The 22236-nt window shown below is 39.4% G+C and overlaps 1 protein-coding gene across 3 annotated transcripts in view; it reads right to left on the bottom strand.

Moving 5' to 3' along the window:
• Window positions 1-8848: 8848 nt before the first annotated feature.
• Window positions 8849-22236, bottom strand: part of lrp8 (low density lipoprotein receptor-related protein 8, apolipoprotein e receptor) — a 126259-nt gene continuing 112871 nt past the window's right edge. The window contains exons 15-20 of one of the 3 annotated variants that reach the window (XM_088598627.1): window positions 21095-21247; window positions 19379-19678; window positions 16361-16429; window positions 15321-15508; window positions 12707-14121; window positions 8849-12637 (exon numbers count right to left, since the gene is read on the bottom strand). In XM_088598627.1, the coding sequence (XP_088454753.1) occupies window positions 14083-14121; window positions 15321-15508; window positions 16361-16429; window positions 19379-19678; window positions 21095-21247 (749 nt within the window). In that variant the 3' untranslated portion in view covers window positions 8849-12637; window positions 12707-14082. Of the gene's footprint in view, window positions 12638-12706; window positions 15509-16360; window positions 16430-19378; window positions 19679-21094; window positions 21248-22236 lie in introns of all 3 variants that reach the window. The other 2 variants (XM_088598625.1, XM_088598626.1) reach the window with 2 other exon arrangements.

Consider the following 22236-nt stretch of genomic DNA (forward strand, 5'->3'; position numbering starts at 1 on the left):
TTTAAGATCTCCAGTCTTCTGTGTGCACATTGCATATTAATACATGGCACTTCTTTCTCTGGGGTAATTACTATTGAAGAGTTGTTTAATAAGCAAGACAGTCAGAATGGAACTTTTTTCCCTTTTTTGCTTAAACATTATTAAATTCTACGCAACTACTGTATGTGCATTTCAATGCTAGTGAAAATTGTTCTAAAGTGCAAAATAATTTATGCAAACACTTCTTATTAGGCGACACCAACAAAAGTGAGTTTGTATTTACAGGCTTAAAAAGTCATGTTCGTATGGCCTGAATAAGCCAGATGTGAGAGCTAGTAAAATGTAACTGTACAGTGATCACAGTGATGAGAAAAGCTTGTGTATTTATACAAGGTGAAAATTAGAGATCTGGCTCAGAGTGTTCAGGAATATTGGCTGACCTCCACTGCGATGATTATTCCCACGCTGATAGGGCTGAGGAAGAAATATGGGCTGTGGGTTAGACCTAATCTCCTCCAGTAAAATGAGAGACTATGTAGTTGTGGCAGTAAAGAATGGAAGAGGTTAGTTTAACACAACAACAGCTTACAACTAAGAAAGTGAATGTCTGTAGGGAACAGGAGGATGGGACGTTACTTAGAGGTGTGCAGGTGTGGGTGTACAGAGGAACCATTGGAGAGTCAGTAAAACAACACGATTTATGTCTCGATTAATGTCCTTTCTTCTGGCTGCCTTCAGAAAACCTAGTCCCAAAAAACAGGGAAAGCAGTCCATACATACATATCGATACATGTTACAGTAGATTTGAAAACTCAACTGCAAATCCCTCAAGACTGTCATCCCTATCTCAGATTTAGAGTTACAGAGATGCACCTTCTCAAGAGCTGGGTGTTCCTTGTTTGGATGCTGCGTGTAAGATTCAACTGCTGTTACAGTATATCCACAGCTGCATTACTGTGTATGCCTTCTAAGGCAAGAACAGGTCTAAAGTGGACTGCCCTTAACTCCAGAGTTAAACTGTCATCCCTTGAGAGGCTTGTGACTCTGTAGCTCTGTTTTGTCCTTTAAGGCTGCAGCAGAACTGAACTAGAAGAATATTACTGTTCATGGAGAAAGTGACCTTCTTTTCCACACTGTAAAACATACTGTAGGCCGTAGGCCTGTATTGTTTGTAGTAGGGCATATACAGTATATTGATATACATTATACTGTACAGTACATAAGAGGGTTCCAGGAATCTTATTTGATGAGCTGCTGCCTGTCATCCACGTCTGTGAGAGCTTGAAAATGATGAAAGAGATGGGTGCATGCACTTGTGATGAAATTGGAGATAAGTCTTCACAGGTTTGATGACAATCTTTATCAGCCCAGCACTTGTGTCCCTTTTAAATCAATAGCACATTCAAAAGTTGCCCAGAAGTTCAGAAGTGCCCAGAAGTGTTCTGAAGCCCTACCTGCTTTTAATAATAACAATGATAATTCCTTACACTTCTATACATTAGTGCCTTTCTGGACACTCCACTTAAAGCACTTTCCAGGTAATAATAGGGTCTCTCTTCCACCACCAATGTGCAGTACTCACCCGGATGATGCAGCCAAAGTACACATCACACAGTTATCAATGGACAGGAGAAAAGAGTAACAAAGCCAGTTGATAGATGGGGATTATTAGGAGGCCATGACTGGTAAATTTTAAGGAGGAAATTTGGCCAGGACACCAGAGATACACCCCTACTCTTTTCGAAAAGTACCCTGACATTTCTGAGAGTGATGAAGCCAATTCATAAATGGGGATTATTAGGAGGCCATGATTAGTAACACCCTCTTTTGAGGTACATCCAGTAATGTGGGGCCCTGTCTCATCACTTCATAGGCTACGCTTTGGTTTTTGATCCCTATCCAAACTTTGTCAGGAACTAGCTGAATTTATAGCTACAATGCAACTGCAGAGCAGGCAAGCATTAAAAGGCCAGACTTCTTCAAATTTGGTCATCTATTCATTTGACTGGCGCAGTTCTCCTAAATTTTAACAAGCTGTGATTGGGGCTCCTTCTGACCTACTGTAAATGAAACGGAAGTTGCTCCATCAGCTTAGCATCTTCCTATCATGTTCAGTTCAGGCAGTGAGCAGACATATTTGACAGAAGTACCTCTGGGGCACTCCTGTAGCCTGTCAATGCTGTCAGTGACACTCCCATCTGTGTTTGGAAATTACTCAAACAGGACAATAAAAAAGTAGTTCCATGCAAACAAATATAGTATATAGTGCTGAAATTTGATAATGCACTTAATTAGCAGAAATTGAATTCATACATACTGTACTGTAGCATTGTTATTTCAGGCCACAAAGCCAGAATACGTACTACAAAGTGTAGGTTACAGTGTTAAAAACAAAAGCAAACTAATAAAAAATGAAAGTGGTGTCCGTCTTTAATCCTTAGTGTGTTCCATCTACTGTAAATTTGTAAATATTTAAAAAGCTAAATGGTTTCAATAACAATCTTCCCCCATTGCACAACCAAAAAATAATGTCTAAATATCAGTGTGTAATCATTTTGAAAATGCTTATTAAGGAAAGAACAGAGAAAAACCTATAGGTTATGATATACTAAATACATGGCCAAAATGCAAAAAGAACAGAAATGTTTTAAGTGTCAAACTGAAAATGCTGTTCTTACACACAAAACACTTTGAGTTCAATACAAACTAGCTGCAAACAAAGCTTCAAACACTTTACACTGACTTTAAATCATTGCCTTTTCATTTGCTTGCCGTATGAAAATTGTGAGGGAAGTCCCTGAAAAAAGAGGGAAATTTCAATTTTACAATCTGGGTGCTAAAATGCAGATTAAGATCTATTTACAAAAGAAACCTTCCACATCCTACTATCCTATGCAGCCGAGAAACCTTTCCTGTAGGACAAACAAAAGGGTAGCATAAATAAAAAAAATAATTATTCTATTTGGTTTTAGAATAATTCTACACTTTCACCTTTTTCTAAATTTTCTTAGGACCAATTTCTTTTGGCAGGGCACATGACACACCTGATGGACAAATTATTGTTTCTGAAGTACACGAATTTGAATTATTGGGTAGGATATACATTGTTTTCCTGTGATATTTTTTACTTACCTTCCTATTTGTATTGTAAAGTAAAAAGGACTTGCATGTTGTGTACCCCTCAGATGTGATCTGGAAACCTTCCTGCTGTTTTTAGACATCCCTGAATGACATTCTGCTGATACTGCACAAAACCAGTGAAACCATTAATCACTAATCCTCAGATAGCACCGTGACCTCCAAGAGAACAGCACAGGTGTGAGTTGGAATTTTTAGATGAAGGATAATGAGCCACATCAACCATAGAACTGGAAAAAAGAGCTGCTGGGTTTAAGAACAGGTTGGATTTTACAATCTTGTGACAGGGACACAAAAAAGAGAATATTCAGACTATAGTCCAAAAGAAGAAAAGTATAGTTCTGGATAAAGGCAGGCATGTATGGCAAATTATTTGATGGCTATAATTCTTTTTACAGTTTTAATACAGTTATCTGACTTGGGTGATGATCAATGCTTCTGGCAGTAATATAATAATCCATTCAATTAGCAGCAGTCAAGAATGTGAAGATGGCTTTCCAACCAACTGCACAACTCTTCAGTATAAAGGAATTATGATTTTTTATGCCAAAAAAGCGATGAAGGATCTATGTGAGTTAATGATATTAATTGTATCAATCAATCTTCACAGTGGTCTAAAATTGTGTAGCTAATATTTTAAGTGAGTGTAAGTGTATGAACAGGTATATTGCAATGTCAGCAATGTTACCACCTTCTAGCTTAATCCTATCACATCTTAGAACTAAGCAAGGCTGACCATGGTCAGTACTGGGATGGGAGCTCTCTAAGAAAAACCATGTAACTGCTGCAAGTGGTGTTGGTGGACCAGTAGTTGGCACTCTTGCCTGCAGACTGTAATGTCGAATCAATAGTGTCAGTATGGCAAAAGTAGACGCTGTGCTGCAGGGGGTATCGTCTTTCGGATGTGATGTTTAACTGAAGCCCTGGCTGTCTGACCATTAATAATCCTTTAGCACTCCCCCTTAAATCAGGTGGTGAATCAGTTACTCATTTCTCTCCTGACTTGCAGTGCAGTGGGGCTGCTGTTACATAATGGCTATCAAGTGGGTGTGGCACCCACAGTAGTGGATGAAAGGGTTCCCATTCTATATGCAAAGCACTTTGGTATCCTTTGAGATAAACAAATCTATATATATGCACTCAATATATTGACAAAATACTATAGGTGGCTAGTACTTCTGTCTGAAACTACAATACAATATACGGTATGTAGACCCTGTGAGTCCTGCAGGCATGCTTTTCTCTGTAGATTAGACAGATCCTGTACTTCTATATTTACTTAGTTTTCCTTCCACCAACACGGAGGAGACAAAATCAAAAGCTGATTTTAGTGTAATAATTTAGTGTAATTTTAATGGAAGTGTAATATCAGGCCAGTCAGCACTTCTCTCTACAAGACCTTGACAGAAGGCTCCATGAGGAAGACCGTTATCCTACATAATTAAACAGCTAGCAGATTGGTAGGATAGGCCTGCGTTTAGTTTTTTATGGCATCGGTAGCACAGGGGTGCCATAATGATTATTTCTTGGCTAACGCTGGGACAATTGTGCTAGACCAGAATGAGGTCATTATTTCATCAGCAGGGAACCAACAGATTATCTCAGTTGACAATTTCAATTTGTTTTCTTACTTGTGCATGACTTATATGGAAAAAATAAAAAAATATAAAGCCTTTCGTGGCAAGTTGTGGTATTAACTGTGACACTCTTCACCTGCTAGGAATGTCAGGAATTGCTTCTACACATTATTACATCTAAATTGGATGCAAATGGCTCCTCAATTTCTTTTGTTCTTTGACACTAGTGAATCCAGAATTTACTAATGTGATTATATCTTCCACTCCTAAATTGGGTTTAAATAATTTACCCAAACACTGTTTGTACCTCTAGCATTATAATGCAGTCCTTGAAGACTTGACCGTTAATGACGTGATAGGAGTGACAATGAGAATCTTTACCAGCCTATTAGATGTTTCAGGGAGGAGAACTGCATGTAAAATACCCCCTCCATATTTTAGCAACTAGTTCAAATAGTACAAGGCTGCCAATAGCTTTTATGAGACAATATGTGATGACATCAGCATCTTTCATTTTAATGTAGCTAGAAACGCAAAACACAGACAAGATCCAAAGAATTGTACTTTTGACCTCCACATCCAGTGTATCCCTTCACCACAAGGGGGCCACCCTTTACCTAGAAACAGTGACATGAAGCCTCAATGAGTAAGAATCCCATCTATTCTTCTTCTAACTGCTTCATCCAGTTAGAGGGTGGTCGCAGGGGAGCTGAAGCCTATCCCAGCATGCAAAGGGCTAGCATACACCCTAGAGGGAACGCCAGTCCATTGCAGGGCTGGCCAACAAATACAGACACGCACATTCTCATCGCTTATACCAGTTCCAATCCTCCCAGAAGCCAATTATGCTACTAGTACTGTATGTCCTTGGACTGTGGGAGGAAACTGAAGCACCCAGAGAAAACCCATGCCCAGTACATAACACATGCAGACAGCAGCCCACATCTAGAATTGAACCCAGTGCACCTCGCTGTGAGAGAGCAATGCCAACCAGTGTGCTGCCCACTTTGCAGATTTACTGTTTGTAATGTTGACTCATGTTCAAACGATTGAAAACACTACAGGCACGGGGGTGTTGGAATGCTGGTAGCTATTATCAGCTACCTACAGTATCCACTAATGTGACAATTTCAGATCAACACAAGAACTTAAACTTAAATATTTAACTATGGGATGGCCTGTTCTTTCCAATGTGCCTGGTCGAGGTTGTTCAATGTTTGTGACTGTGCCGTGACTCCTCTAAACACTCCTCCTCTGAGAGAAGTGCACAGTCGAAATCTCATTCCCTGAGTGAAACACTTTGTGAGCCTGTGGGAGATTCTGTTGAATGCTGAATGCAGGAAATTATTATTAAGAACAATCATAAGAGGAAGAATGACAATGTGGACAGAGTAAAAGAAACATGGCAGCAGATATAAAATATTACAGTCAGATATGAGTTGGGATCCATGGTGATGGATCATGATCCCAAGTTGAGCTATTGCTAGCAAGGTAAACCGTGAAAAAACTGTGGTACTGCAATTGTTTACTATTTTTGTAATTAGATAATAACCCGTGTGAGCAAAGCTTCATTGATTACTACTTGAACCCATAAAGCACTTGTCAGCACTACAATATAAATTATTTTAGGTGTTAATTATAAAACAATAACATAAATACATGATTTAATTTAACAGAATAAAATACTGAGGACCAAATTTGTTTTCCTTATAAGTAAATCATTACCACTAATGTTTAAAAGCAACATCTGTTCGTTTCTGAAGTCCTTTCTAGTTTGCTTTTTTTTGGAAGCAAGCAAAAACCCTAGTTTTAAGGCTAGACAGGCTTTGTATGGGTTACCCACTCATATAATGAAAGCAGACTGATGGAACGGCCAGCAGATGTCACCCAAATTCCTAGATTTGGTACATAGGTTTGGAGAGCTGATGAGGGTTGTATAGTACTTGAGCCATTGCACAGTGTGCTTCAATATTTATAAACTAGTCTGTCTGATGACTAATAGCTCTATGATAGGCCATAAAGGCATTTCCCACATTGCCCTGTACAAACGTACCACATAAATATTAACAAAACTCATTATACTGCATCTGTTCCAGAGAGGATGAATATTAGCTATACTATAGTTCGAAATAACAACAGAAAATAAGCAATAACCATTTCCCTAATTTGAGAGATCTTCATTATTTTCCATTTAAAAATACGCACCAAGTCATGCTGTAAAACCAACTGATAATCATTCTGCAATGTGTTTTCTGAATACTAATGTGTTCCAGTTTTCAGGCTGGTAAACTCCTGCGTTTAATATTCAGTATAGACTTTCATGATCAGCCAAGAAATGGACTGATATAAAAAGCTCCCAGGGGAACCCTCATGCCTATAAAACCTCAACAGCAGATACAGAACGACAGAGAATCAAATGACATTGAATCCTCATCTTGCACAAAGGGTCTGTTTTCTACAGCACTCCACACAGGAATGGAAGATTTCAAAAACAAAAGTTGGGATGTTTCTAAAAAAAAAGAGAAGAAAAATGCAAAGCAAGTAGAGACCAGAAAACCCGAATCATTGAAAATCTACTCAGGTCTCCTGAGAATGAGCTAATTAGAAATAAAAGTATTACAATTGTGGTTTTAAAATGTACATTTAAATTAGCCAAGCAACCTCGGTCACTACTGGAAGAAGTTAAGAGACAAGGAGGCAGCAGCCCTAGATCTTAATCGGAGCTCATCTGAATTTCATGTTTTTCACTCACCCCATCTGCGCCTCGTGTCTGCTGAAGAAAGGCAACCCTAATTATGCAAGAGGATTTAAGAGCAATTAACTACAAATGGCATTTAGTTGGACAACTAACAACTCCTTTTCTTCTGATTATAGTAATTCCAGTTCTATTCACTCCACCACAATACAAAGGCATTACAAAATATCTACCCTAGTTTATATATACAGTATATATGAAAAAAACGATACAGTGTAAAATTCAAGTCTTTATACTACAGTACACAGAAGACTTTCCATCCTAACAGTCTTGTGGTTGGTACTGTAACATGAAAACAAATGGGAAATTAATCTTTCATGGCCAAGGATGCCAACAAGATTAATGTGCCATATGAGGATTGCATTAATTCTTTGCTTTTAATGTGACTGAAATAGCATTACTGAGATATATATGGGAAGCTGGTGTTCTGCTGAATTGTGTTGGTGTGACTCTCCAGGTGGTGATGTCAGTGTGTGACCTATCAATATAGGTATCAATATCAATGGCCCCTGCAACTCTATATAGAACTACAGCAGGCATGAACAAACATGACTTCTGCTCCAAACCTATTCTAAACTGCTTAGCTGAACCTGTTTGGTGGACAGTCTTTCCTGTCTGTCCAGGACTTATTAAGCTTCTTTTTTCTTCTGAAACCACAAAGAACATCTGAAAAGAAAAAAACCCCGTATGAAACTCAAATTTAAGCACAAGCTTAAATTAGAGAAAAAAGTAGATGCTTTCTGAGGCAATGTTTTTGCTTTGGAGCCCATCACAACAAATCAAAAAGAGAAACTATTCAGTTGTTGTACTGTACTAGATTAAAGGAAGAGCTTTTCATATTAACCTCTGAAATCTAGGTGGTGCAATGGATTCACATCTAGCTAAATACATACTGTACTGTAAATGTTGTAGTATGATAATAGTTTGAGCAATTTGTAAGTGTACAGGTAGTTGTCTAACAAACAACCATTTGAGCACTGCGATGGTCCTCTAACCTCCACACTCACATTTAAACTTTTCCTCAAATCCATAAATGCACCATTCCAGATGGCTCCACTTAATCATAATGATAAATATGAAGTATGAAGTATGTTAAAACGTGCTTATACCTCGGGTCTGATGCCTACATGGTCGATGCATACAGAGCAAAGAGTAAAATGATGCTGACAGGCATTTTCTATAGCCTGTTTTAAATTCTGCTTCATTTGATGCTTAGTGTACATTAGCAGCAGAAGCAGAATATGACAGAATCACTGAGAAGAGATAAAGAAAATACAGAGAACAGGAATAAAGTAGGATTGAAAAATAAACTTGATAGGAACCTACCTTTCTAAGACTTTTTCCACCCACAGTTTAAGATTAGAAATGGAATCATGACCAAATAATAAGGATAAAGACATTTCTCATTTTTATAAATTTAATATATCAATATATATAGATATTTATGAACAGTCTGATTTCATAGAAACGTGAGTGAGACCATTTTGGCATACAGTAGATATTCATTGTAAGTACAGCAGTTACTAAGTAAAATCACTACAGTATTCCCTGTGCCCCCCTAACCCACACACATACCCTCCCCCCAAAAAAAAGACAAGTAGTAAAATCTACAAGAAGACACACAAGGCACCAAATAAATTAAAATTAAAAGAAAACCCCTCTTTTAACACATAAGTAAATTATCAACAATAACAGAACATAATGCAGTACAACAACTTCACCTTTAGCAACATCTAACTGTTAGAAAAAAAATAAAACAAAACAGAATAAAAAAAACACTTTGGCTGATTATTAATTTGTGTTACAATCAAGTAGTAAAGAAAGCCAGTGCTGCTGTGTACAGATAAATTCAGATATGGTCTACACTCGTTCGGAAGTTTTTTTTTATATATACACATAGTTTAACAGAAATGTTTAAAACTTCTATCAAAAATCTGCAATCTGAAAACATATTTACAAATTGTGATTTAAAATCATTTCTACCATTTCCCCTTCCCACAAAGAACCACTTACACAGTGCAGAAGGCATTTCTGAGGTTTGTGCAACAAACTAGAGTACAAAATTCTTTCAATACAGCTGAGGAATGAACAGAATCCAGAAAACTTTGAGTTTCTCCCATCCCCTAACCCCAGCCTACACAAACAGGTACAAAAGAGGAACCTGAACATTATTTTTCAAGTAATACACATCAAGTACAGTAAATATGAACAAGAAGATATTTCTCAAGGGAAATGAATGTCATATTCACAGAACACAGAGGAAAGCATAGAAAAACAAACCGGTCTAGTGTCGTTTGAGACATGGAAACTTGCCATCAGAGAAGTCCCTCCTCGTCGCCTTCTCCACTCTTTTTGAGGAAGAGAATTGGCAAGAGATCTGGAAGGATAAGCTCAAATACTTGGAAGAACCTGCTGATTAAAAGGGTTCTTATCCTCTAGCCTCTACAGTAAAGAAGTGGTTGTCAATGTGTCCTTCAAGTTTTAATTTTTTAAATAAAGGATAGCCCTTTAAAAAAAAAAGGTTAGTAGCGGTGCTAATGGAACCATTATGAAACACAGAAAGAATGATAGATCATGATTAAAATCCCACTGAAACTCAGCCATTCAGAATGCATAGAATTAGTATGGAGAAAGAAAGCTCATCAGGCTAGGCTGTTTTGAGGTTGGTTTGGGTACTAACATTTAGGCATGAGCACAACACAGGCATATACAGACCAGCTGATCATTATTAGTGCAGGCAACTCACAAATATAAAGGAAAAAAGTAGCAATCACTAAGCTTAGTGATTTGCCATTAATATATAGTATTAAACTATGTCCTGTTCTAGGTACAGGGCAGAGAGGCGTCACTCACTGGTCAGAGTAAAAAAATGCGGTGCTTGACTTCCTTTCTTTTTGAAGACCAGATAAGGAAAGCAGAGTATCAGGAAAACACCCACACAAACCCAAGAAGGACATGCAAACTCACACAGAAAGATACCCTAAGCCTGGAATCAAACTCAGGAAATTGTAGCTCTGAGGAAGTAACACTATCCACTATGCCACCCTTGTCACCAACAGTTTATTTATATATGTATATAACTGTACACAGATACACGCACAGAGACTAGACAGAAATAAAGTGATGACCAAGTTTAGGTAGATAACCTGTTCATTTGAACCCATAATTCTATGGTTCAAGAATTTATAAAATTCAAAAGTAAATCCATGCATTTCTATCTCTATCATGCTTAAAGTTCCCAGGTCTGAGACAAAAATAAGCATTTCATTGCTTTTTTGTTGTTTTTAACCACAAAGAACTTTAGCCTTCCAGTAGGTTCAGACGACAGCTACAGTACTAGCACACTGACATGTCGTGGAAATGTGGAATAAGCTAACAAGCCATGTTTTTGAAGCCGACACCCTGGTTTCTTTCAAGAAACAGCTGGATGAAATCATGACTCCATTAGTTACTACCTTCCAAATGAGCTTGACGGCCCAAATGGCCTGCTCTTGTTTGTAACCTTTCTCATGTTCTAAATACGTGCTGAATGTTCCTAACATTCCCATTCCAGTGACAGCACACAAAGAGACTGAAGCATCTTTTTTCTTAAGGTAGCTGCTACAGAGAATTTGTGCCAGGGAAACCAAGTAAGACAAGTCCTCGTGCACCAGTAACACAACAATATGATCACAAGGTCTAATACCTACTCCCTATAAAAGAAAAAGCAAGTGACTGTTGCTTTTCTGGCATGCAAAGTGATTTGGAGGCAACTCTACTGTATAAGTTAAATTCCACACATTTAACATCATAAATACTGTATACTGTATACATATTTATGCCTCTGTGGAGCAATGAGTCACATAACATGCAATGCCAAGAGATCTCATTAATTCAGCTCGGCACTAACAAATCCCACACCAAAGCCAAGAATACATTCAGGGCACAGATGTGTCCTGGGCCACTACAAGACTTGCAGTTGATAATTTGCACAGAATAGCAAGGCAGCTTCTTCTTGAAGTGGATAGAAAACAACAGCATACCTTTTCTGTCATTTAATACAGTTGCTTTAAATGTAACAGAGTAGGAGCTTCAATACAAATCTGGATCATTAAGCTTAGTAAAAGGGGCTGCAAAATAATTGCAAGTTGTCTTTATTCCTCAGCGTGTCCTTATCTCTTCTGAAAAGAAAAACTGATGCACATTCCCACTTGCACAAGTGCTCGAGAGTTCTAAGGAGAGGAACGATATTCCATTAATTTTCTTGATCATTTACACGCCACAAATTGTTTCACAGACACAGACTCTAACCTGCCAGGTATGGAGCCTCCACTACAGAAAAGACACTTCAATTTCAACCAGGAATGCATCGATCGATTAGTGCAGTTAATTGGAATATAAACCATTAATGTATTTTGAGCCACAACCCCAACCCCACAACGTGCTGCCTATTAGTTGTTATGCTAATGATGAAAACCCAAAGGGAGCTTGACAATCACAGCATATATATTCAATTGATATAAGTGGAAAAGAATAACACAAAAACATCAATCTGCTTAACAGTTAGCTGCAGGCAACAGAATAAAACAAACACAAAAAGCTAATTTGGACCATAAAACAGACTTTCCAATCAAAATGGAATAATGTTCTTTTTTAGTCCGCTTTTAGAAACAAAGTGCCATCACTTGAACTTCCCTATTAGCTCTAGGGTTTCTTTGTTGACTGTAGAACTCTCTGCATGTTAGGGTTCAAATATATATATTAAGCAAATTATCCCCTAAGTACCTTACTTTCGTCAGTAGCAAAAAAAAGATATAAACACATATGTAGAAATATAGGCTTAGAAGATTAGAAAGATGCAACTGTACAAGCATAAAAATAAATATTCTTCCCTTTTGTAACAAAACTACACAACTAGAAATATGAAGATCTAGATCCCCTTCCTGAGGGGAGTCACTGCTTTGTCAAGAAAACAGGAGCAGAGAAGCTTAAGAACACAAGGTAGGCTTGTAGGCTATTATTTACATACTTTAACTCCAACAAAGCTGGCAAATTGTAAAGGACTTATGGATCAGAGAGGTAAAATGAAAACGAGATCTGCAGATTTTTATATCATGCCCACATTCCACAGATGCAGTGATTCTGCAGGGCTACTCATTCGACATGGTCACCAAAAGCTGTGATGAAGTGAAGCCCGATTTGATCACATCTCAGATGTCACTAAAGGCATTATATGAATATGACAGCGGCCATAGGAAACCAGGTCAGACCAAGAGACAGCATGCTTTCCTCTGCCAAAGCCCCAGTGACATATTGTCTTTGGGGGGAAACCTTCAACTGAGGGTCTGTCCACACTGTGGACAATAAACATTCCCATGGGGCTTTTCCTTAGGGTAGAGGCGTTCAACCTGGTGTCAAGGCCAAATCCAAATCACACGTTATATTACGTTTCCCTACATCATTTGCAGTCAAAATGGGTTTCCTGAATCACTGAAGATTCAGCTCTTCACTGCAAAAAGATCTTGGTCTAAGCAAGACTTTAGCTCCCTCTAGCGGACAGTCTGATACTTCTCTAGTATCACTCATGACCTTAGTACACCGTTAACTGGCCTCCATGCTTGGGGCAAAAAAGATTCTTGCTCCTTGTTTTATACTTTTAAATATAACTGCAGTCTCTTCCTTGGAACTAGTTAAGCAACCTGTGATCTAAAGGAATATAGCCTGGAAATAACTGCAACTGAGGAAAGAAGAAACCGAACTTCCTAAGAATAGCAATGATTTTCCAGTTATATAGCAGAGTCGAACTTGCACAGGAAAGCAGCACTGAGACCACAAAAGCATACATAAAGTAACAGCTTCGTTATTTCTGATCTATACCATTGGGTACGAAACCACTGACCAAAATCCGCATTTCGTAAGGTCACATTTCCCAGTTAGCCTTGCTACTGCATTGCATTTTTCATACACAGCAGTGTAGATCGCTCACTAGGCACAGAAGCGCCTGGCTCCAAGCCCTCTCAAAAAGTCAGGCGGCTATCCATTTCTAAGTATTGTGTACCACCGATGCCAACAAAACAGATAATCCCATCCCCAGAGCTTTCCTCTGCTGCCACCTTGTAACTGTGCCCTCTGGCACTTAATCTTTCTGAACTCAGGTCACTTCCTCTACGACCATTGGTCTCCTGCAGCCCACCCTCTGGAAGTATCAGTGCCCTGAAAGCCTTAATCTATTTACAGTACCGGGGGCAAAAATAAATAAATAAAACTTTAAATAAAATTAAAATTAAAAATCCAAAAATTAAAACAAGATTCTGTACAAAATGCTGGGAATCCAGCTTCGATATACATGTGCGTCGATGATGAACAATGAGGTTAGTCATCATTAAACAGATTTCCTTACTACTGTGCATGGCTAGTAGCACAAATTAAAACTTGTTTAGAAACAGATGGGTTGACATGTATATATTTTGAAGGAAAAGAAGAGAAACAAAAGCATAAGGAAAAACAAAACCACACACCCCTTGGCTGTTTTAAGACTGATTCAGCTTCCCCCCTCTCTCTCTTTCTCAGCACCTCAATGCTGCAGGCTCTAGTCTCCCCAGGAGACTGTGGTCACTGTGGATAAAGGACAGGGTCGGGCACAGAACATTCTCCTCATGGTAATCCATCATCTTCCAGACTTAGCGCCACGCGCTGCAGAGACCAGATAAAAGTGTGTTAACACAGAGGCCAGAAAACAAAAGGAAAAAGAAGCAGCTAGAAATTTAAAACACAGACAACGCTACTCTAGTCTTCCAATTGAGAATATTGACAAAGTAAGAATTTAGAATGCAATAAATCACATGACAGCTGCAAATTAATTTAGCCTTCAAGGGTCTTATTTGGCTTTGGAAATGATACGGGGATATCTACACACTATAAACGAATAGGAGGGGCTGTCTTGCTTACAAATCAAATCCACATTTTTTTTAGTCCAACCTAGGAACCGTTAGTCTTTTCCTTCTCTGGTAGTTGCAAGATCACAGCCTGGTAGTTTTGAATAGAACAGTTGCCCACATGCAGAATACCTGCACACCTCGCCTTTCAGTCCACCGGATAAAGCCGAGACTCGGGTCTCGAATTATGATTCCAGGGTGAGCCTGTCACCTGTGGTAGTGACAGAACTTTAATCTCCCTCTCTCTACATCCTCTATCCAATTTTCTGCACAGCAGCTGGATTAACAGGACATGGCAGGATTTAGAATTTCATACAAGATCCATCCCCCTTTTCCTGTTGGCTTTCCTTCTCAATTTTACTCTCTCCCTCACAAACGAAATTCATTTATAAATAAGAAAACGTGCGAAATATTGAATATTGTACAGTAAGCTTAAAAAAGTCAGTTAAAATTAGATTGTCCGATCAGCTAAGGTGCTTTCTGGTTCCTCTTAAAAAGTTTTCAATAGGAAACTGCCTTCATTCACACTTCAAAGAGAATTGAAAAGGGCATAAGAATGGCTGGTTGTCTTTCTATGTAAAAAATCAATGAAACCGCATAGTTCTATCCTGAAAGCTACTCCAATTCCCACTGAGCCTTCTCTCATCATCAGGACGCCATGATTTTACAAAGGTAAAAAAAGTGGAATTCATAAAGGTCAAACTATTCAATATCCCCCCCACAAAAAATCGGAATTAATTCAGCCTTCGTGGAGGAGCCGGGCTAGGATTGGAGAGACTGCAGTTCGCCTGTCACGCCTGTGTGCCTGTCCCTTTCTCCCCGGGAGTCAGAGGCCTCGGTGCTTTTGTCTGACTAAGCGGTGGAAAGAACTCCCTGCCCCGAATACCAATGAGTCCCGGAGTCTGGCACTCCTCCGAGCGGAAGGGCGGTGAAAGGCGGCCGGATGGTGCCACTCACAGCGGGGTACACGTGCCCGATCTGTTCCGCCTTCCCGATGTGGATCTCGTCATCCTCCTCCTCCGTGGTCTTCCTGTACACGGGGTTGTCGAAGTTCATGCTCTTGGTGTTCTTCCTCCTCCAGTTTCTCCAGATGAGGTAGCCGCCAGTGCACAGCAGCCCGATGAACACTGTAGCAATGATAGGAACTGCATGCATTTAACATACAGTAACATGTGCCGGGTTAAAGACTAAAGTTCACATTCTGTATAATGCAGTTAATGACAGAGAAAAGGCAGCTTCGGTGCACTTTGCCTTGTGCTATTAATAACACATTCTAAGTGGCTCTCCATGCAAATAAGGGTAAGACTGAGGTTATGGGATTTATGGCTATTACACTGACATTCAAGAGGAACCCATAATCAAGGAATGGCTATACACTTCCAGTCACAGCACTAGATTGATAACTAGTTCTTAATTTAAAATATCTACTGCAGTTCAGAATTCCTCGGGGCTCCTACTTAATTACACGTACATTGCCAGGTGGATGAAGGCATGCATATTATGTTCTAAAATCTTCATTGCCCTTTTATATACACAGAAGCCACCATATCTTTTTTTTTAATCGTATACAACAGGTTCTGGAGATCCAACACCCAAAATCAACCAAAAGATACGCAACACCAAATGAAGTTCAAAACTATTTATGAAGTCACTTATTGATTCTCAAGCAATAGGGCTGATAAGGAGTGGGAAAACTGGAAGATCACACCAGTTACAGGTGCTCAACCTGGATATCTGTTTATAAGTTACATTAATTCTTAGAGAACTGTTTGTGTTCCAGTGAAAAAGTTATTATTCTGTGAAAAAAACAGGTTACCACTTCAGGCCAATACATCACCTTCAACATTTCATTGTGAGAAACGGCACAATATAGTTCTTTGTGGATATACCACAAGGGTGGCAGAGATACAGAGAAGACCTGCATTAAATCTAAATGTACAAGCAAATTGTTGTGATTCACCCACTAGCCACCAACACAGTTGTATCAATGTACCTACCTATAGGAATGACAATCCCAAGCACAGCCACAGTTATATTATTTCCCAGGAGGTGGTGTTCACTTCCAGCTGGAAAAAAAAAGAACCAAATTGCAGAATTCTTGGCAAGTTATTTATCACCATCTCTACAGAGTAACATTGATATTCCACTCATCCCTGTGGACAGCATCTTAACTCTTATGTTCTTGTAAGCCTGTGCAATCTGCATTCAAATATGGATTAATTGGTGGTTTTCTTAACTTCTTAGTGTCTTTTTTCATGGTTCATCAATTCAGAAGAGATCCTATCTGCAGAAAGCTACAGGATAAAGAAAAATGTACATTATTATACATCTCATCCCCTCCTCCACACACAAACACAAACACCACAAAACCAAGAACATGTTTCTTTCCGCGAAACACAGTATTACTGCCTACATCATACAAATGAACCTAAGAAAAACCTAAAAAGGTTCATTTGGCTACAGTCATACAGTAAGACAGCAGGTGCCAAGAGATCACCACTGCATACCACAGCACTTAGTGCAAACACTGAACTGCCCTCCCAGTCCTTTACCCATGTGAGAAACATTGATGAATCATGGGGTGGTTTTCTAAAGATGATGAATGTCTGCTTGAGGGAAAGCAAGGACAATATAACTCATTTAAGTGGTGAACTGATTTAAAAAAACTGGCCCACAAGACATCTCAGATATAGTAAACAAGCATGTTTCTGTTAACGTGTGCAGATCCTATACTGGTCTTATCAGTCACCTTCGGGATCATGGAAGACAATCATCCTCCTACTCGAGATAGTCAACAATGATCTAATCTACAGTAAGCAGACCTCGGACACTATTGGTTATAGACATGGCACCAGCTAATTTGCTTTTAAATGTACACAAATAAAGGGGTTTCATGAAAACCTTCCAAGGAAGGTTTATTTCAATGTTCAAGTTATCTAGATTCAATTTTGTGCATTAACACAAGGAATTAATGATGAACAAACTCAGGGACGTGCCCCTGAGTTTTAACTTGTTTCACAGGCAGCATTCAGTGCTTTTCTTCTTTGCTACTCTGACTTTTTTTCCCCATGCTCCACCTATTTTAACACATACTTGGTTGTTACATCCCTACAAATCTGCAATTATTTCTGCGGACAAGGCTTGTGATTTTGTTGTAACGTACAAAAATCTTTGTACACTAGATTACCTCTGGACTTGAAATTCTTACAAATTCCAACCTGTGACATGAAAGGCAAAGACTTTATATTGGTTTTACACTAATTACAAGGCAGTGAATCCACTGAAGCTCAGCAAAGTACCTCAGAATATTTATCAGAGCTTCTTTTTTTCTAAATGTTGGCCTTATACAGTACCTCAGTGGTGTTTTTAACAATGCATGTACTATAAATATTTAATCAGCCCGTCATTTACTGCTCTTTCCTATTAGCTGCACAGGCTGCAGTATCACCTTGAGCTGGCAGCACAGAGGAAAAGATGGAGTCTGGCACAACACAGTGTATTGTCTCTAAATGTTTGACGAGCTCTTTTACTACTTATGAACAGATTTTTCATGTCAGCAGGGATCAAAAACAGGACTGCACAAGAAGTAAAACCAAAGAGTAACATGTTTTAAATTCTTTCTTCTTTAATGATTTAGGGCTAAAATCCTTTCAACACCCTTAAGGGCCCAAAAAGGACTGTACTGCCATCGAGCTGTAGTGCTTTTGCAGCATATTGTAGTTTGTTTGCATCTGTGTTTTGGGCAAATTCTCTTAATATTGTGATAGGACATTGCTAAATATCCATTCCCCGTGTGAAGGAAGAAAAAAAACAATAGTTGACAGTCTGTAAACACAATAAAACCAGAATATTCAGAAAGAAATAAAGCCTGCATCTGGTATTACTCGGCTACAGTACTGCATTGCGTCTTCAAATTGTCATCAGCTGTGATGTATGGGAGTAAACTCTCAATCTTAATGTTTTAATCACTCTGTCAGTGTTTACCCACACTCTGGGGGGGGGGGGGGGGGTGTAGAGAAAATGGGGAGGTGGTTTAGGGAGGAGCTCAATTCTGTGTGCTTTTCGAAATGATAAGAGGACAAGTGCTAGTTCCTCCTCTACTTTTCAAGCGCCACACGTTCTAATGAGCCCCCCCACCCCCCGCTGTGGCAGAGGGCAAACGTGGCGACGTGAAGGTGCTACTGGCAGCTACAGTGGTCCTCAGAACCCCTCTCCCGTGGGCTAATTTATGAGCCACAGAGGCACAATTACATTGACAGAGAGGGGTCTCTTTCTGCACTGCAATAGCTATTCTAACTGCACCGAGAAGAGAAAAAGAGATGATCTAGGACGAAGAAATGTTTATCAAATAAGGCTGAAAGGATTTCTGAAGTAGTCTTTTGTAGTACTGCAACTAATTTATTAACACTGTATATAGCCCATAAAGCAACTAATTCCAGCAGACTTAAGTTATTATATGCATAATATATAAGGTCTTACAGTTGTATTGTGTTGTCATATTTTCTTGCTTATCATATGTATCTAGCTAATAGATCATTAAGTTTAAATTTTTTACAGTACAATGCTTGTGAGTGCGGATGCTTTACATCACCCCTGCTGTGTAATAAAACGTTAGCTGTCAGCTTTACTACCACCTGCAGTTTAATGATAAAAAAAGCTACTTTTAAAATTACTGCGGTCTAAGGGTACCGGATTTCCCTTTAAAATACCATCCATCCATTTTCCTAGACGCCAGTTAACCTACAAGTATGTTTGGTGGACTGTGGGAGGAAACCGGGGCACCCATCAGAAACCCACATGAACACTGGGAGAACATACAATCTCCAGGCAGATAGCACCTCTAGGTCCTGAATTGAACCCAGGGTCCCTGTGCTATGAAGCAGCAATGCTACCCACTGCGCCACCACACCGCCCCCTTTAAAATACCTGACAAAGCAAATTTTCTGCAATAAATTTCCTTGCCTTGAAAGAACAAAAAGATAAAGGAACGTACGCCGACAGGCTGGAGCACTTACATCGATGCGACAGATTGCTGTTTTCCCTGAGCACGGTGTTGGAGCGCGTGGCAGGATGTTGGTCTGGCACACGAGAGGACTCTGGGGTGGGAAGGGACATGGGCCTGCTGGTGGTTGGGCTGGTGGCGACTAGGGTGCTAGGAAAAGGTAGGGGAACAGTGGCGGTTGAGACGCTGGTGGTGCGCACAGTTGTGCTGGGATTTGTGGTTGTTGTCATCATTGTTGTTGTTGTTGTTGTTGTTGTTGTTGTTCTTGTAATAGTTGTGATAGTCACTGGTTTAGGTTTTATAGTTGGTGGTGCTGTGGAAAAAAGGGATAAGAACCTTACAGTTGATATTTACTGTAAATAGTAATTCCACCTAATCTTTTAACCTAATGTTCCTCCTTTTTGGAACAACAGCAATTGCTTATTGGTCTTCCCCACATACACAACTACTGCTTCCAAAAACTAAGAACTTGAGTTGATAGCTAAAGGTCCAGCTGAAAGAATGAGCAGTGAAGGGGCACGCCTAGCACATGTAGCCTATAAAAACATACTGTATTTTCAAGACACACACCAGAAAAACGAATTTGCTTACAAATCAGAGGATCTCACTCAATTTTTTGAGAGATTGAGGGAAACTGACTTCCAAAACAGGGCTTTGTTAGCTAAACATTTCCATTTCAGCTACCTGTTATTTGAGAAGCCCGAAAAATGCCTGTGGTACAGGTATTAAACAGCACAGAAGAAGAAGCTTCGAAAAAGGGAATCTGATCAGATAGCTCAGTGATAAGGTACTGCTAATGTATGCATGACAGGGTAAACAATGGGTTCCATCATTCATGATATTTTCGAATGTATCACTTTCAGGAAATTGGCATTTGGCGTGTTTCCTCACTTACACAACGGACTTCTGCCATTTGGGAAACGTGCTAGCTGGGAGACAGACGGGCTGACAAATGGTGCTTTCAGAGGGGGCAGAGGAATTGTCTTTTTTTTCTTTCTGTTACAGTATATCTTCCAAAACACATTAAATACATAACCTCAGCTCTTCCTCAGTGTTGAACTCCTCGAGCTATGAGCCACTGTGCCCATTCCTTCAGCATTAGACTGCACACTTGCAATCTGGTTACACCTACATTTTCCCATTTGTTTTCTTGACACGTGTCACAAAATTATTTTTGTTAGCCCAACTGCAATTTATTTTTTTTCCCCTCTCTTCTTCCTATGGCATGCTCTCCAGCCTCTCAGCCACTGAGATAAATCTCCCATGGACAATTTTCCCTTCATTCTCCCTCGGAATGGGACTCTCCTGAGGGACTAACAGGATTCCACAGTTCACACTCAGACTATAAACCTGGACACAGCATGGCTCATCTGTGATGGCAGCTAAGCAGACAGTACGCCTGATGGGATTTGTAAAGCACTGTTTTAGTGGATTTCTGTACTGCTGCCTTCACAGGTGGGTGATTGAGCATTTTTTTAAGCAGTGCCCCTGGCTGCCAGAAAATGTAGGTTCTCCTACCTGAACACTGCTGTACAGATAACAGTAAGCATAATCCCTGAAGCACATGTGCAGGTTTCACTGCAGTGCCTCTTGTAATGCAGCGCAGACGACTGACTCACTAGGCCTCAAATAAAGCTGCTTTATGAGTCTTTAAACCTACCAAAAGAAGCTGCCACATGTGTTGGTGTGATCTCGATTCTGTAAAGTCTCTGTAGGAAGCAGGCATTACCTGTGACACACTCTCTCATGTCCAGGCCAAGTTGCATCCCGTCAGGGCAGGCACAGGTGTATTTGGGAGAGTGATCCGTGATCTGGGGTGCTGGGAGACACAGATATTCGCAGCCTCCGTTCGGCAAAGTACCCACATTGCAGCTGTTTGGAGCTGACGATTCAATCACACAAAACAAATCAGGTTAACGAATGAACGTCACAATCACTACATCTTTTTCGATACAAGTAATAGGTTTATTCCACACAACATTTCGGCCGTGGAGCCTTCTTCAGGTGTTTCGATACATTTTCTGGGTGAGGATTAAAGCTTTCATGAACCAGGAAAGCACTTTTCTGCAGGTCTGGACTGAGAACGCTAAAGCCTAACTCCTCTCAAATAAAAAAAACAAACCCCAAAAAATATTAAAAACAATATATTTTATCCTGGACGATGCAGTACAGGTTATTTCAGTTGTCTCAATAGTAGACTCTTATAGCTATTCCATGACGTGCAGCAAAATCCTCTGTAAATAAATTGTTGCATTTAGTCTGAAAAGAAAATGTCCTGATTCAAAAAACAGTTCATATTCCAGGACTTAATACTGCAGCACGAGCAGAACGCACAGTATTTATCTTTCTTGCAAGACAAGGAGATAAAAGGCTAAAGTGAAATCTCCTGAGGATGCCATGCATAGTTTTGTTATTGTTGCTCATTAAGGAATAATAATGTGTCTCGGGACATTTCATATTCAGGAGTACTTTTTGGCAACAAATCATTTTTATTGAGGTTTAAATGAACTGTAATATTTCATCATTAGACACATGACCAGGGATGAAGATCATCCATGTTTTTCGTTCTAAATGCAATTCTAAATGAGCAGAGTTCTGTAGGATTTGTCAGGTCAAATGGTTTAACTTTGGGATTTATCTTTTAATGCTAGTCTTTAAGTATTAATGCCTCATACATTTAAATTAGCTTAACACAAGTGAATTCCATTCACACAGAGAGTTATTTTTAGCAGTGAAAAACAAATCAACTATATACATATATTTCTAGATAAATGTGAGGGTTATTTATTTATTCTGCTATTTTGAAAAGCTTCATGAAAAAAAAATGAAAAGCAAAGTTGCAGCTCACAGAAAATCCCATCAATGCTCCAA

This window comes from Lepisosteus platostomus, chromosome 11 (assembly GCF_059453375.1).
Source record: "Lepisosteus platostomus isolate fLepPlt1 chromosome 11, fLepPlt1.hap1, whole genome shotgun sequence".
Lineage (NCBI taxonomy): Eukaryota > Metazoa > Chordata > Actinopteri > Semionotiformes > Lepisosteidae > Lepisosteus > Lepisosteus platostomus.